A 16370-nucleotide genomic window follows, 5' to 3' on the forward strand; every position below is an offset into this window, starting at 1 on the left:
GAGTACAGAGGTTACATAAACGGAATAGTCCTCGGCAAAAAGAAATCACAAATCGGTACTGTAGTTGGAATTGGGTGCTATGATGCGTTTGTAGATCTCCTCTTCATGTTCCACCGTGCTAGGCTCAAGTCTGTCCACAACCTGCCTATTGTCTCTTCTCCATGCCGCGCTCCGGACAGGCACCAAACGCTTTGTACCGGCCATGTCTTGCCAGGTTGAAAATGACAAGGACGCTACACGGATAGACTTCCCCCCGAGAAGCGTCGATGCCAGCATATCTTCTTGCTCCGAAGTCATAGGTATGGGCAGCTTCGAAGCAGGGTCCACATGATATACGACGGCCAGCCGTACGAAAACCAGGTCCCGCAGACCACCAAGATCATCAGAGAGTAGCCTCTGACGACATTGTGAGTTGGTGGATGGAGAGGGCTACTGGGTACTCACCATGTATGGCTTGAGGACCGCCATCAAGTCCTTCGTCTTACGAGGAACATAAAGAACGAGCTTCAGGACGCGCAGCCTGGAGGCACTTGCAAAAAAGGACTGCCAGAAGTCTGCTTGCCCTAAGTATGCGTTGCTATTGTCAAAGCGCAGCGAATCAGGAGTAGGAGAGCCGGACGGGGCTGGCGCCGAGTTCACTAGAATCGGGAAAGTAAGCACCTCAGGGCACTTCCGCTTGACTAGACGTAGAGTGTTTTGGCGCACGATTTGGGGGTCTGACATTGGTGACCGACCGGTGCAAGCGAAACGATCCGTGAGCAAGACGCAGCGGATCGGGAACGTAGGCGACCATTTCTCAAAGAACCACGAAGGTCCCTCTGCGTGATCCAAGCTTGTCCAGGAGCCAGCGTCTGCGTCGTCAAGGCTCACCCAATAGTCATCGCGATAAGGCAACTTTAGCCCTGCGACTCGCAGCACTTTTAAGCTAGGGAACGCACTGGCAAGCATTGCCATCGAGACACGACACTTCCGAAAGGTTAGCTCGCGCACTGACGGCAACGAGAAACCAAGGGTGGTGGAATGCCCCCTAGGAGGTTCCCCTTGAATGTCTTCCAGTTCGAGGGTGTCGATTTCCATGTTTCTGATTGAGCCGATGACGTCGTACACGTTAACCTTTTCGTCGGTCCAAAGGGCCTGAATGTGCAATTTATCCAGCTTGTGATGCATAAGCGAGAGGAAACGCCGAGCCAGCGTACCGTCGCTGAGCCAGGAGATGCTGAAGCTGCGCAAGCTGGGTAGAGCAAGGATGGCGGGTGCTATGCGGGGTTCTACGGATAGGAGTGCGCCAAAGGAGCCGAGATGGATGGTATGAAGGTTGACAGCCTTCTCGAGAAGATCAGCAAGACAACTCGCCGCGGTCTTCAGGTCGTTGTGGTCCTGGAATCTGCCGGGACTCGAACCCGCGCCTACGGCGATGTCCACAATGAGTTTAACGACGCAACTCGGGCCACCGTATTTGCCGCCGAGCGCCTGTTGGCATTTGTCGGTGACATTGCCGTAGTCTCTGCCATCATTGGAGAATTTGTATACCTCCACAGAGGAGAGGATTTGGGGTGATTTAGACTGAGCAGCGTTGGACATGTAACGTGAGAGGATGATTAGATTCGAAGGATGTAATACACCTACCCCGAGTGGTTGGGCAGTCATTTCTGCGGGCATCCTTGATGAGAACTGTAGGGAAAGTTTGTTGTGGCTTTGGTTATTGACAGGAGAAGGAAGGAGAGATGCGTTGCTCCAGAAGACGGCGGGTTCGATGCTTGAGGGTAGGAGGGAAAGTGGAGAATATAGCTCACTGCTGAGTTCGTCCGGTTTATAAACCTTCAGAGCCACAAAGAAGAACATCAAAGCACAAGCACGCGTGGTCTTAGCTCAGGGGGAAACGGATAGGAGGCACGCTGATGTGGCGGCCCGAAGCCGTGACGGCGCCTATGTCACGTACTGGCTTGTGGCGGAACCACATCCGTCAAGCCACCTGTCAACTCATCTGATTGCGACATTGGCCCGCTACACATTGGACGTATAGCATACGGCTTTGACAATAAAGCGATGTCAAGATAGGGTGTACTCATACAGACTATAAACGTAGTGCAGGCGTGCGAACACGCACTTGACGGTAACACGCACTTCTGCAAAGCAGCCATATCAGCCATCACACCCCTCTCGTAGTGCGTGTCGCCAAACACCTTATTATCTTCCGCTTTTCAAGCTTGGGGAAGCAGCCCCCTAACCCGCGAGGCGGCCCCAAACCTTCCTCGTCTGTGTGATCCGGGTGGCCAACCTTCACCTCGACGTTGTCCAGCAATGTTCGTGGAGCAAGCGTGTCGGCAAGCACAGTATCGAGGACGGGGAACAGCGAGCGCTCCAGGCTGTAATGGACGCCGACGCTGCGCGCGCTCATGTCGAAGTTGAGGTTGATCGAGTGCAGGACTGGTGAGGTGATGCTCTCCAGTGCGCGCACAACCCAGGCTCCATCGGCCTGTGGGGAAAGAAGCGAAACATTGATGATCAAGCGCTCGAGGCGATCGTGCGCAGCAAGCGAGAGGACGCGGTCTGGTACACAGGTTGGCGTGGTTAAGCAAGCAGGAGCGAGTGGGCCGATTGTGACGCACCATCCTGATGGGGAATAGAGATATTCAAAGCACGCAAGGACACGTCCGCAGCTTGTAATATGATTGCGGTGCTTGTCCGTTCTGCAAGGGCCGCCTGTGGCGTCGGCTCGTCTTCGAAGTCTAGGACATCCCATGCGATGTCAATCGCATCCGCACGTGTCGTGATGTCGACTGCGCGCAAAGCGTATGCGATCACGGCCAATGAAGGTGCCACGCCTGATATATATAGCTTCAAGACGGGCACTTTCGTGGCGGAGGCACGCAGATCAGGGATCGCGAAGGGCTGCAATGTATCATCCTCAAAGACGACATCGCGACAGGACGCCCAGGAGACGCAGCGAAGGGCAGCGAAGATGTTGGCGAAGATGGCGGCAGAGGCGAGGACGACGCGATCGAGGGTGAGGGTTGCGATCGACGCGCCAAACGCGACACTGAGAGGCTTCAGCAGTGGGAGATGTGCCTCGGCCATGCCCCACTGCCCATCGCGCACGCATAATCTCCGCACCCGCCGCCATCTGTCCATGACTGTCCCCGCCAGCATTCCCAAATGACTCAAGGTCAGGGCTTCCGAGAGCACGTCGCCATAGACCGTGACGGTCTCGGGCCCCCACCACCGCGCAGAGACGGTCTGCGTTAAGTCAATGACGTCCCATAGTGTACGGAAGGTCATGTCGAGACGGCCGTACCATAGAACGGTGCGATGGTGCCAGGCGCGGCAAACCAAGGCGCAGTTGCGGAGGGTCTTGATGTCGGTGGAGAGGCAGTCAATGATCATGTCGCAGACCTCAGTGGGGAGCCGTGGCAGCCTTCTTCCGGCGTCCGTAGCCATTGCAAAGAGCAATTGCAAGCTGATCTCGACGAATGGCAGACAGGGCGCTACAGACAAGGTCGAAGAGGTGACTTCGCTCGAGTGCGGTCGAGCTTGCTGCCCGATGTTGGATGGACCCTTGCGTCCAGCTTTGTGTAAAAGCCGTTCTATAGGGAAGAGGAAAGATCAAGCAGAAGCACAACGTACTTTCTCGTCAGTTATATTCGATCGTTGAGCGAGTGACTTTTCGTTTGCTTGTAGAGGATGCTTATGTGTTGGTAGGAAGACACACATCCAACGAGACAATGCAGGCTTGCGCACGGAGTGTTTGCACACGTGCTGTCAGAGTCTGGGGGACGAAATCAACCGATGTATCAGTAAGGCCATGTGCAGGACGAGGACATGAAGTATTCACGTTGAGGCGATGCCAGATAAGGAATGGTTTTATGTAATAGATATCATATATTTGCCACTTAACGAGGGGTTTCGTCACTTCCGTGCTGTGCACTGCGACTGATGCAGAAAACAGTAGCTTTGAGGATCTGAAACAAACTGCTGCTGATGGTCATTGTCGCCTGCTGATCGCAAAATGCGCTGAACAGCCTTGGGACGGCCTTCTATAAGTCGCCAGTTCGGCGCAATTTCACTGACTCGCGAACTAACCACTGACGCAGAGGAAGTCACAAGACATTGACCAAGGTGATTATGATTCTCCTTCAGGCTGGTTTGCTAGAAATTAATGAGTACCCCCGCTAGATATTGACAACAATTTGCACACAACTATGAGCGCCATGGACGTGAATGAACAATCAGAGTCGCCCCTTCAAACCAAGGTATGATCCAGATTTTGTTTGTAAGTAATACTGTGCGCCTTACGACGATGCAGGCTCCATTTCTATCCTTGAATGACGATGTTCTTTCCTTGATCCTCTCCGACCTCTCCACCCACGATGCCCTCCAATTGTCAGCTACGGCTCGCGATGTTCATTTCATCGCGAAGCAACGTGCTCTTCAAGAAGTGAAAATGACAACAAATGCATCCGCAGCACGGATATGCACCTATCTGCTCGGCGACATCCCGAATCGCCTCCATCTGGTCCGCGACCTCACCGTCCGGCTTGATTTCACGACGTACGTCAATCCAGACGGGAAACCCTTCTACAGCGAGAGTGCGATCACCGCCGCACACCTCTTCGCATCTGTCCTTGGAGATGCTATTTATCTCAGATCGCTCCATCTGACCTCTGTCGGCATTCTGCTACAAGTGCAGCCCCGTATTGGCCCGGCGCTCTCGGCTCTCACCAATTTGCGTCTTCTGGACTTGCAGCTCATAGGGTCTACTGACGGATTCACGGTGCTCCGCGAAATTCGCTGTAGGCCAGAGGAGTTGAAACTCAGTGTGGGCACTGCGCGCACCGCAGGCATGCATACTGTGGACGTGAACGAAGTACTATCCTGTCTTCAAGATATGCAGACCATCAAACGCCTTACTTTGTCGCATATCAACGAACAGCGCTTCGACGACAGGCTTGTTCTCAAGTTCAGCGACCCACCGAGCTCGTGGTCGACAGTGCACGATTTGTCTCTGCTCCGGTGCCGCATGCCCATGCGGTTGGCGGTGCTCGCTTTCCCAAACTTGCGCGTGCTCCGGGTCAACCAGCCTATTTCCTGTCCACCTCCAAAACCTGACTCGGAGCAGACGGTCTGCTGGTCGAACTTGGATTTCGTGGAGGGGCCCATCGAGCTCCTGTACGAGTGGCCGTTCACCTGTCCAATCCACCACCTATCACTTCAGTCGGTGCTCGCCATGCCATATCACGGTTCTACGTGGGGGCGGCCTCCGCCGGGTGCTGATCTCGCGGCCACCTTGAACCTAGTGAAGCGGGCATCCCCGCGCGTGCTCGAATTGTCGATCATGGCATACCCGGCGCTGGGCCCTGCGTTCTGGGCAGAGCTGGCTAGACAGGCTCCGGGATTGCGCAGTCTCGCGGTCAAACTGTGCTCTTTCAGTGATGACGAAGAATTCTTGACGCGTACATTCATGGATTTCATGGTGAGTATTCACGGTGGGCATAATGGACTTATGCGCTCATGCCATCTGTAGGAAACGCTGTCAGCTGCTCTCGGCTCAATATCAACCCTAGTTCACGTCCGACTGTGCATTCTGTCTTCTCTTTTGCCAGATGATCCCACGCATGTTCTCCCAGAAAAGCTGACATCGACCTTCATCAAAGCACTTCCGTCCCTCTGCTACGTATCGTTGTCTATGAAGAGGCATCAGGACTTGACAGAGTCTCCTTGGGAGGGCCAGGATTCGTGGAGAATTATAAGCAGTGATAAAGAACGGAAACTCGAAAGTATCGAGTCAAAGTTGGAAGAGCGTATGAGAGAGCGTATAGTCGCGCTGGAGTTCAATCCAGCTGTTGACCTTGATGGTGAGTTCTGCTATGACCCGGCGTGTGCCCTAGCTCATATTCTGTTTCTTCAGAATCACGGATTTGAATGCCTACCTCTTTTTTTGTAAGAGCTTCCCTTACCATTTGATGACGGATTCACGCTTTTTCTCACTGTTCATTCAAGTCTCTTTGTCGGATAAATTATTCACTTCGGCTCTCATTGCATGAATTTGTGCACATGTGCCTCAACATAGATATGAAATCACCTTACCTTGGCTTCCCCTGATTGGTACATAACGGTTGTGATCGGGTCCAGCAGCGTTCAGTCAATCCCGCCGGCTTTGCAGTAGTCTGAGTCAGTGATATGAGTAGAAATTATCTACGAGGCTGCTTTTGTGCGACTCTTCACCCCGCACAACCTCGACATAATACTGTCGTCACTAAAACTGGCGTTGGTCATACCGCCAAGTTTCATGAAGCAAGCCTAGCTCCTGCGCTCTAAGTGAGTTGATTGTTCTCATCAACTCTAGATGATCACGATCGATACGTCCCCGACCAGGCCCGGCGAGACGGAGACGGCTCTCTGGGTAGAGATCCTGGTCGTATCCAGCTAATGATACTTATCAGACAGCGCAGAATGTTGAAGTCCATACCTTGTTCGCAGACGCCGGATGTGGTGGCACGATGTCATTCATGATGCGGTTATGATTGACTTGAGATCAGGAGTCTTGCCGTTAGCGAGTACGACTCGAACTCGGCGGTAACTCGTCGGACGGCGCGATCCCCACGAGCTATCATTGTAGCACTGACCTGATCCCGAATCAGATCTTGTCACTCGCAACTTGGGTAACACCCACCAATCACCAATTATGTTGAACCTGGATGGGCCTACGTCGTAGGTACTCATAAGATGAATCTTCTATAACAGCAGTAAAGCAAGACTCCACACGAATACCACCCTTCTTAGTTAGTCACCGTTTAGCTTTGAGTTCGCGCACCTCGACCACACCGTCCCATACCACCGCATCTACAACAAGAGTGAGTTGCTCGACTTCACGCTGACCAATGTTTGCGCATAGGCGCAACGGCATCTGTGCAAGGCCTATGCCAGCCTCAAGGCGCCTTTGCAGAGTATCACAGAGCTCGTGCAATGCCCCACCGAGGTCGATCTCGCAGAGCTCGAGATGACGAAGCTTAGGGAATAGATACGTGTGAGGCGCATGTGGCTCAGTGCGTATTGCCCCCAAGAGCTCCGTCACGCGTTGGCGCGGCACGTTACACAAGCAGAGAGTCTCTACATTCCGCATAATCTCGAATGGGTGACACGTCATGGTCCCATGCGACGGACTCCGTAGGAGGTGGCCGGAAACGCGCAAGGTCCGTACGTCCGAGAGCTGTAGGACCTCGCAGAGCATGGTGAGGGAAATGCGTGGTTGCTCATATTCAACAGCAAGTGCCAGGTGAAACATATCCTCCACTCCATCCTGGTCCGAGCCTGTGACATGGCCGACGAATAATGACTCGTGCCGCAGATGGACCGTGCGCAGTGGTTTCGTGCCTAGCTGCAGCCAGTCTGCCATGCAAGATATCACACGCCGCTCTGCCTCTTTGTCGAGCCTTGGCCAGTGGACGGCCATGTTCACCGCCATGTGCATACAGCAACTTATATTAAGATGCGTGAAGAGGAGACCGATGGCCCTCGCCCTTCCCACGACCTCAATGTGGCGGAGGTCTGGCAGCGCAATGGAGTTGGCGGGCAGGCCTACGGTGGTGTTCAAGGATAGGCTGCGAATCTTGAAGACCTTGAGACGAGGCAGCCTTGCTCGCGTACTTAGCACCTCCGGGACTGTCGGGTCATTGTGGCAGTGATTAACGGAGAGATTACCCAGGGCACATCGGCGCCCCAGGGGAAGGCAGCAGTCTTTATGTCGAGTGTGCGCAGTTGGCGCATTCCGTTTCCAAGAAACCCTGGGTTTGGGATGATTCCAGCATGGGTGTGTCTGTGCGCCGCGTCTCCCCGTATCGTTAGGGATTCTAGACGGCTGGTATCGGCCGTGTCGAAGAAACCGAGGTAGGTGTCTGCAGAAGCCAGACAGAGGGATCGTACTCTTGTCATGTGTTTCCGCAGAAGAGAAAGGGCCGGCGTGAACCACCTCGTGAACAAGGTCAAGTCAATCGCTATGTCGAGAGGCAGCCCACCGGAACGTGCGATCACAGTCGTTATCCACTCGTCGGAGCGCGCGGCAGGGACGCGCGACCACAATTGCGTATAGCCAATCAGGATAGCTCGCCAACGGGTGCAAACGTGGCACAGCTTAACCCAGGTGTCCCTCGGTAGTGGACTTGGTCCCCAGCTGGGGTGAAGGGGGAGCTGTCCATGTGGGCGTGGAGGAGGAAACATTACACCTATCGTTGGCTCGGATTCGTAAAGAAGAGCAACAACGGTGACGAATATTTCCACCATTATTTCGTCGGGAAGTACTGCGATTCCTGACCTGTCATTTTGCCGAATCTGTACTCCATGAAGACCGTTGTGCTGTGCATTCTGCATTTGTGCAGCAAGGTCCGAGAGGGGTTGACCATTTTCTTGTGAGGTGTCGGGTGTCTTGTGGAGTGTACCCCGCAAGAGCGAGACAGAGCAACTGCACTTCCGATCAGCCCGTCGAATATTAGACCGTCGTATTGAGCACATGCCTTAAATCCTCTGCACTCATCTTGATTTTGTGACTATGGAAAAAGGGGGTCTAACTACAGGACGAGAGGGTCCGTTGCGGGGTGTAAAGGCGACAGAGCGACGGAAGGTGTGCAGGGGGGAGTTATAGAGGCCAGGATGAACCACTGTTACTGAGTGTGACATCGCGGAGTAACGCGCTAGCCATGGCAAGTCTGAGCGGGAAACAAAAGCGTGAGCAACGTGGCTGTTGGAATATCCAGACCGTTATGCTTGTACTCATTGAGGGCCCGATATGTAGCTGGCCACGAGCTTAAACTTCACTGTTGAAACGTTAACCGCAGGGCATGACAGAGAAAAGAGGGCTCCAGCGCTTCATTCCCCGAGATAGAATATACAGATAATGCCCATGCATTTCCCCTTCGCGACGGTTTGAGACGGATATTCAAACAGAGTAAGTTCACGACGTACAGATTGCGCATGACACAGTGATCAGCATCTTTACCCTTTGGTACCCCACTCTACAGCATGAGCCGAGGGAATCTCGTTCAGATCTGAATTACTCTCGAATCAGAAATTCAATTTTATCGACACTTCATGATGCGTAAGCCCGACTTATGAGGAATACATGACAGTGGCGAAGTTTCCAGGAACGTCCCACGACCTACTGGCAAACAAATGAGATCAAGCGCAGGCCTACTTTTTCACGCATACAGTAGGGATGAAACACACCTGCTTTAATGGCCGATGTGGAGACACACTTCTTGCCTTATACATGCTGTATCATGCCACGAGTAGCCTCACCACGAAAACAAACATAGTGGAGTTATGTACGAGCCGCTGATCTCGGACTTTGAAGCTAGCTCGAAAAAGTTATGAAATTTTTGTTGTAGGAATATTTTTAGTCGGCCGCGCAATAGGACATGATGATATAGGCAAGGAAACTCATGCGTCCCCTTGTGAGCTAGTGTTCGAACTTTGAGGTGAAGGCATAAGGGCAGAAGTCTCACCGATCGATCGCCGGTGATCTGCACGCGGCTGGAGACACCATCTCGGTGTCCCCAGCCGCGTGGTTGGCAACCGCCACGAATGACCATCCTTGTTGGAACAACGGTGCGAACGGCGCGGGGGCGCGTTTGTCCACGGGCGTAGCGATGCCCGTCAGGGACAATCGCGTGCGGTACGTACATCGCGCGGGGTCGTTATATACTACGATAGGGGCCTCCGGCCCCCGGCTACTCGCGCGCCCGAGCTTGCGAGCTCGTTCCTGACCGCGCGGGTCAGCGCGTTTCAACAATCCTCCCTTCGCCCAAAGGTCATGCATCATGCATGCATAGCTCAAGTTTTGCGTATCATGGACTAGTGCTGATATGCGACCTAATTGGATGTTGTCATCTTCTCTTGTCGCGCGATGCAGTTTATCGTGGTGACGTTGAACGCCTCGAACTTGTTAAAGTTTCCGGTTCTGCTTCCTCTTTAGTTGGCTTCTCCTAATGCTTATGACATTTCTTGATAGCATTAGCTCGCCAAGTATGCACCTACAAACTACGTGAAATCAAATATGAACATCTCTCTTCTTACAATGCAAAAACAATGACCGCCCGGAGCAAACCATGCTTCTCCGAGATGTCGTATAAGCCTGTGTATTCCATTCAATCTTTCAATCTTGAGCCTCACTTGCTTGGCTGCTGGGCCTCTTGTGCATCTTGATTCTTTGCTTGTGATGCTGTGCAACAGGTCTTGGCTATGCTATTTTTCTACGGCGCAAGATAGGTCTGCTCGAACTTCACACACTTACATCCTCTTAGTAATCGTCACTCGCCCCGACGCGATGCCATTAGCCTGAGGCGCTGACGCCAAGAGGTGTCCATGGGCTCGACGTCCACGAATCAGGAGTACATTCATATTGATCATTGTATCCTAGATTGCGGAATTTGCTACTGGCTTCGGATCCGGGAGTACCTGCGGTTGTGGAGAAGAATCCGAGAATGCTCTCTATGACTTATTTCAATCGTTCTAGCTGATCGGATAAAGCAGGCATTGCCGGTAGATCTGCGCACATTGAGACACAGTGAGTGCTACTAGTAGAGCCGTGACGTTCGTGAATCGTCAGACCTACGCTATGTTGACGCGAATCTTGCGAGATAAATGCGTTCTTCTGGTGCGTACATGTCCATGCTTTCCAAGTATTGTGCGCTCTAGCTACTACATTACGGTCGTGGCTGATATACTGTGGATTGTTGATATGGATGCTCATAGGATGCTGACAATTGTGGCCGGATCCGCTTGTTCTATCTTTTCGAGCAGCTCATACAAAACTGACGATACAGTAGAATGACAATCAACCCTGGCGATTGACATACATGTAGCAGACCTACATGGTACGCTACGAGCAATCAAACAATGCCTTTCTGAGGGCTGGTTCAAAACAGCTATACTAGTCCCTGTCATGTTAACCGAGTGTCGACAGTCAGAGGTGCCAAAATGTCAGGGAGGTAACACAGATTTACCCACGACGCCGTTCTCCGCTGACCAAACGCTGGCCCACTCAATGGTACGCGTATTGAGCTACATCATTTAAAGAACCCAATTACATCAACACCACACCCGTCGGAGGAGCTCATCTCAATGCTTTTTAAATAGTTCCCCTCCTGTCGGTATGTGTCACTTCGGTTTGATAACGGGTTCGAGAGCATTGTATCAGACGATGTAGCCTTGTGGACGATTTCACGCGAAAGTACTTCTTTCTGAAACCCAGACCATAGCATGTTGCAGAAACAATACAAAATCAAACCAATGCACACGGCCTTACTACGCCTACATACCACACCGTGACACGTGTAGCCAGACGCCATCGTATCCTGATTTCCCACATTGTGACACCGGTATCAGAAACTCTAACGATGTCTCCTCCCCTTTGATAATCAGTATGGCAATGTAAAAATGACTCCTAACTCCGGTCTCTAATTAGTCTTTTTTGACTTGCTTGCGAGGCGTATGGAGCTGCCGTAGCTGCCGTAAATTGGACTATGAGATAGACAGTCTTCGCAGTCTAGCGATTTATACGGCAGGAACTGTACCTTTGCAAATGCGACCAGATCTTCGAACGAACACTTGATTTTACAGGCTTTGCTATGTCATCCTCAGCACAACTTGCTGCAACCTGGACTTCAGAATCCTTCTGTGTGTTCGTAGGCGGTCTTATCATGTCTCTCGCGGTCTGGGCTCCCACGGCAATCGACCATGCGTGATCGTAAGTTAAGAGCCATGGTCCGGTTTCTTTCCCTGTGATTGAGGATCAGCAAGCATTACACGAACATCATTAGCTTCATCCGAGCGCATGTATGTGTATGATGCGAGGCAAGGTATGTAGTCACATCACTGAAAGCCTCTTTCCTCGTAACAACGTTTCATTGTCGACAGAGGCATCGCGGACAAGCTTGAAAGCGGCACTCACCGTTGAGATCCACCTCTGGGTCAAAATCGAGTGCATGGATTCGCGCTTTAACGTCCTCTGCAACGTGTCGCGGTATAGGCACCAATGAGCAACGGTCCTCAGAGTACCCGATCTTCCAAGATAATGAGATGCCGGATGTCGAGTAGGTCGACAAGAACGTAACATATCGGAGGGAGGGAATATGTTCAATCAGCGCCGACGCCATTTGATCTGCTTCTAGTACCGTTGGAATGAATGGGTCTGGTATCGTCGGAAAGCGGATGGGGTAGGTGATTTCTCTCATCAACGAGCATCTCACAGATATCCTTATGTGTACCAGACTGTCGATGCTACCAATTATAGCTGACAGTGCTCCCTGCGATCGTTTTAGCTACAAACACACCGCAGTCATCGCAGAGCGTGCCGCGAACTCACCATATATCGAATGAGGCGAGGGATCAAGTCTGTCTCGTCTTGAAAAATGCAGAGCTCAACTTCTAGGCTACGCAGAGAGGGCACAGCCTTCGCAACGTCCGTCCAGAATGCTCGGTTGAAATCGGGCCAAGGCAAGACCGGCAGCGATAACACCTTTGGACGTGTCTCTCGTAGAATCCGAACAATATGTCCCGCGAAATCGCTCTTGAAGCCGTGGTAGATGTCAGAGTCGCAATGGCCCGAGTCCGAATGTACCGATATATGGTGAACAGCACATGGGAGCGACCAGTCCCGCAAGAATAGCACTGGTGCATCTAGGTAATCCAGGCTCGACCATGAGGCACCTTCAGGGTCTCTATATGGTGATGCTACTTGTAGCTTCCGCACATTTGGAAACACACGAGCGGCGAGAGTGATCGGGAGACAAGACCGGCGAATGGTCAGTGTCGATACCGACGGCCAACGAAGGCAGTCGTCCAGGTCATCGCATGACGCCGCGACACCGTCAGGGGACAAAGTGAGGCTTTTGATGGTCTGCATGCCTCGGATGCTGGAGAGTATATTGTTGATGCTCTTCGGATGGTAGTACACAGACAGTCCTACCTCCTCCGGCCTGCTGCGCATCTCCTCCAGCATCCTACAGGTCTCCGCGTCATCCATGAGACACTGTAAGTCCAGATAGCGCAGCTGTGTGATAGCCGAGATGGCGGGGCCAATGCGGGGCTGCTCGTGTAGCAGAATGTCCATGGGGCTTAGTGAGAGCGACCTGAGGTTGATCGCATTCTCGAGGAGAGGTACAAGGATGCGTACAGCAGGCTCGTCGCTATGACGCTCATTCCATACGGACCCCTCGGAGCGAGTCACAATCGGACTGCGCTCAACAGTCGAGGTGGCGAAATCAACGTTGATAGTAAGTTCTCGAACATAATGTAGACGGCCGGGAATGTCGCCAAGCATGTATGTGCAGATTCGTACGATTGCCGCATTGGATCGCGTCGTCACGACAGAGAGAGCATGCCGTTTCGCAATGAGGTGGATGCCGTGTGCTGTGACAGACAAGTTGAGGGCATCGCGGGCGGGGAGATCCGATACGATGTGAGATAAGACGTCTTCATTCAAGCCCAGGAGGCCTCTCTGGTCTGGAGCGGAGGCCTGAGGTGCCTACATAATGAGCGAGTTGTACAGAAACGTAGCGGTGCCGTACGCACCATGATGGCGTGTACAATACGCTAGTGCTGTCCTGTGATTCCTGCAGGAATTCCGGCACTGGAAAGGACCTGCAGAAGAACTTGCCTAGGGGTAAAGTCGTAATAGACGCGACACGGTTGAAGATGCGATGGCATAATACGGAATCCGGGACAACGACGTTGACAGATCGTCATGATCCCGCTGTTAATCACAAGATGCACTTGAAATAGAGTCCAAAATACGCAAAATGTAGACGCGAAAGCGTTTGTCCGGACGGGGAAAAGTCACCGATGCATAAACAACAACTACATAACGGGCTGCATTCATGTAGAGCGACCAGGGGCGACCGTGCCCGTACTAGCATATTACCCTACGGAGTATGTAAATAAGGTCCGTCCACGAATCTCCACGGATTCGTCCGAAGCGCAATTTTACCACGACCACTCATCGTGCTCCTGAGAGCAGAGTAGACAATTCCTCCAACGTGCGCCGGCTTGGGATATCCTTGTCTGACCCCTGAATGCTTCTCAGATAGGTCCGTCGTCAAACATTGAAATCTTCGTTGACGGTGTGCTTATGACTTTGCGTCTGCCTAATCAGTGCTTATCTTGCTTTCTTCAGCGCCATCACAATGAACGAAGCCTCACCGGCAGATTTGTTATCTGCTCACGAATTGAAGGTCTGTCATATGAATGACGACTCGTTAAACTCTCTGTGAGGTTCATTGGAACTTGGTAGGAATCCGAAACATCCTCCGTAGAAATAACACCACGCTTGAACGAGGACGTCCTGACACACATTGTGTCCTACCTCTCAACGCGCGATGCTCTCAACATGTCTCTCACATCTCACGACATCTATCCCATCGCAAAGCGGCACGCTCTTTCTGTCGTGACAATGCAGGGCAACGCGATAACTGTGCGAATTTGCACATACATGCTCGACGACATTCCTGGTCGCCTACACTGGGTTCGCGAGCTTGAAGTTGTGTGCTACGATGTATGCAACACTGTAGCACGCCTGCTTGTACCTCTCTTCAAAAACGCCATCCATCTCAAATCTCTACGGATTCCATACTTGGTCGACATGTTGCTGCTAACGCAGCCCCGCATTGCGCCCGCCCTCTCAGCATTGCACCACTTAAAGATTCTGGATCTAAAAGCAAACTCCGTTGAGAGAGAGAGAAAGGAAGAATTGTTTGCAATACAGAGAGAGATGCTGAGGGAGATGCGTAGCAGGCCGGTAGAGTTGTCACTCTGGATCCCGTCCTTCAGTGACCTCTCTTGCATCCAACATATTCAAACCATCAAACGTCTCACCCTCTCAAGGCTCATCATGGATAACGAAGAGTATATAAACAATGCTGAAGGGCCACAACCCCTATTGTCCTGGCCCACTGTTTCGCGCCTGACTCTGGATTGTTGTCGACTCTCGATGTCCGAGGCAGTCCAAGCTTTCCCCAATGTGCGAGGACTACGCGTGGAATACCCAATGGGTTCAACTTCGATGAGAAGCGTATGTTGGCCACATATGGACTACGTCGAGGGGCCTATGAAGCTCTTCGAGCAATGGACATTCAATTGCCATGTGCACTATCTCATGATGACGCCGATGCTCGAGTTCGAGTCCGCCGACGACGTTACCGTGCTGGATACGGTACGACAGACCTCGCCGAGAATACTAGATTTATCAGCTCCGGCAACGCCCGAGCTGGATACCTTCTGGGCAAAGCTAGCAGATACTGCGCCTCAAGTACGCAGTCTGGAGATCTCGATATGGCCGCTCTGTAGCGAAATGGATCTAGTGTTCAAGACAGCTCAACAATTGGTGAGTCGACTTAATCTGAGGACATCGTCACGAATGTTGACTGTTGGAAAACACCTGGAAGGGCATACGTTTTGGTGTACTGAATGATCTTGGCCACCTAATCCACATCAGACTGTCATATTTCCTCGAGCGGACACATTTAGCTCATGATGGCCATCTCCCAATCACCCCGACGCTGGACAAACTAGAGCAGCAGGTGGTGCACGTGCTCATCGAACATATACATTCCCTCCGATATGTGTCTATTGAAATGATATCTATACACGGATCAATGACACGCCGTGGTGGCTCATGGAGAATTGTGCACTCGGACAAAGAACGGACTGCAGAACGCATTTCCCAGCACGATGCAAAGCAAATAAGGGCTAAAATCCATGCGCGCGATTTCGACCCCGCCTTGTTCACTGAAGGCTAGTCCGATATCCCTTTCATTGAATACGCTATCGCTAATTCTACGCCGTGGTACAGTATAATACACATCATCACGAAGGGTTATCTCGCACGCCCAGAGTCTGACACGGTATCTTTCACATATATAAACTTCTCCCAACGTGATAACGGCAGCCGTATATATTCCTCACTTGCGTACGTATGATCGATGCATGTCGGGACATTTGCTTCTTGAATACGTCTGGTGTACATATCTGAGACTGGTCGAGAGAGCTGACGAGGAGCGAGCGTAGCTTATATAGCTTCAAGTTCATATAGTGGTTCATTATCAAATTCATTCTCGCGCTAGGCCATCGGATTAGGTGCTGCCAACCGCAAATTTGAGGATAATGACTCCAGGAGAGCAGTTCACAACCCTCCTCATCGCCCTCCCATTCGATATGATGGCTGCCTTTCAATGACACTGTCTGTTTTCACAAGATCGCGCAGAACGATCGAAAGCGAGTATGAATTGTTACATCATGAGTCGCTGATCCTGCGTTCCGTACATACATTCAGGACCCTAAAAAGCATGCTCCGAGAAAAAGCCAGATATGATACGAAGGTTTGA

At 51.9% G+C, this 16370-nt stretch overlaps 5 protein-coding genes across 5 annotated transcripts; 2 read left to right on the forward strand and 3 right to left on the reverse strand.

The window, feature by feature from the left end:
• Positions 1-45: 45 nt before the first annotated feature.
• On the reverse strand, positions 46-3438 carry POSPLADRAFT_1138193 (hypothetical protein; the record flags this gene model as incomplete). Its single annotated transcript, XM_024484876.1, has 6 exons — positions 46-396; positions 445-1563; positions 1627-1756; positions 1936-2004; positions 2184-2550; positions 2610-3438. The coding sequence occupies 6 exons, from the start codon at positions 3436-3438 to the stop codon at positions 46-48; spliced, it is 2865 nt and encodes a 954-aa protein (XP_024340615.1).
• Positions 3439-4199: 761 nt separating this feature from the next.
• POSPLADRAFT_1045011 (hypothetical protein) lies at positions 4200-5919 on the forward strand (the record flags this gene model as incomplete). Its single annotated transcript, XM_024478658.1, has 4 exons — positions 4200-4250; positions 4304-5470; positions 5522-5852; positions 5906-5919. The coding sequence occupies 4 exons, from the start codon at positions 4200-4202 to the stop codon at positions 5917-5919; spliced, it is 1563 nt and encodes a 520-aa protein (XP_024340616.1).
• Positions 5920-6339: 420 nt separating this feature from the next.
• On the reverse strand, positions 6340-8505 carry POSPLADRAFT_1032366 (hypothetical protein; the record flags this gene model as incomplete). The annotated part of the gene is made up of 5 exons (XM_024476852.1): positions 6340-6423; positions 6467-6525; positions 6624-6732; positions 6812-7651; positions 7699-8505. 5 exons carry the CDS (start codon positions 8503-8505, stop codon positions 6340-6342), a joined length of 1899 nt encoding a protein of 632 aa, XP_024340617.1.
• Positions 8506-10321: 1816 nt separating this feature from the next.
• POSPLADRAFT_1136979 (hypothetical protein) lies at positions 10322-13513 on the reverse strand (the record flags this gene model as incomplete). The annotated part of the gene is made up of 6 exons (XM_024484747.1): positions 10322-10446; positions 11018-11052; positions 11310-11399; positions 11565-11769; positions 11942-12311; positions 12356-13513. Coding segments are annotated over 6 exons (1983 nt in total), but the record flags the coding sequence as incomplete, so codon positions are not given.
• Positions 13514-14377: 864 nt separating this feature from the next.
• POSPLADRAFT_1137854 (hypothetical protein) lies at positions 14378-15558 on the forward strand (the record flags this gene model as incomplete). The annotated part of the gene is made up of 2 exons (XM_024484845.1): positions 14378-15370; positions 15514-15558. The coding sequence occupies 2 exons, from the start codon at positions 14378-14380 to the stop codon at positions 15556-15558; spliced, it is 1038 nt and encodes a 345-aa protein (XP_024340619.1).
• Positions 15559-16370: the final 812 nt, after the last annotated feature.

The sequence above is a fragment of the Postia placenta genome, assembly GCF_002117355.1.
Source record: "Postia placenta MAD-698-R-SB12 unplaced genomic scaffold POSPLAscaffold_4, whole genome shotgun sequence".
Classification (NCBI taxonomy): Eukaryota; Fungi; Basidiomycota; class Agaricomycetes; order Polyporales; family Adustoporiaceae; genus Rhodonia; species Rhodonia placenta.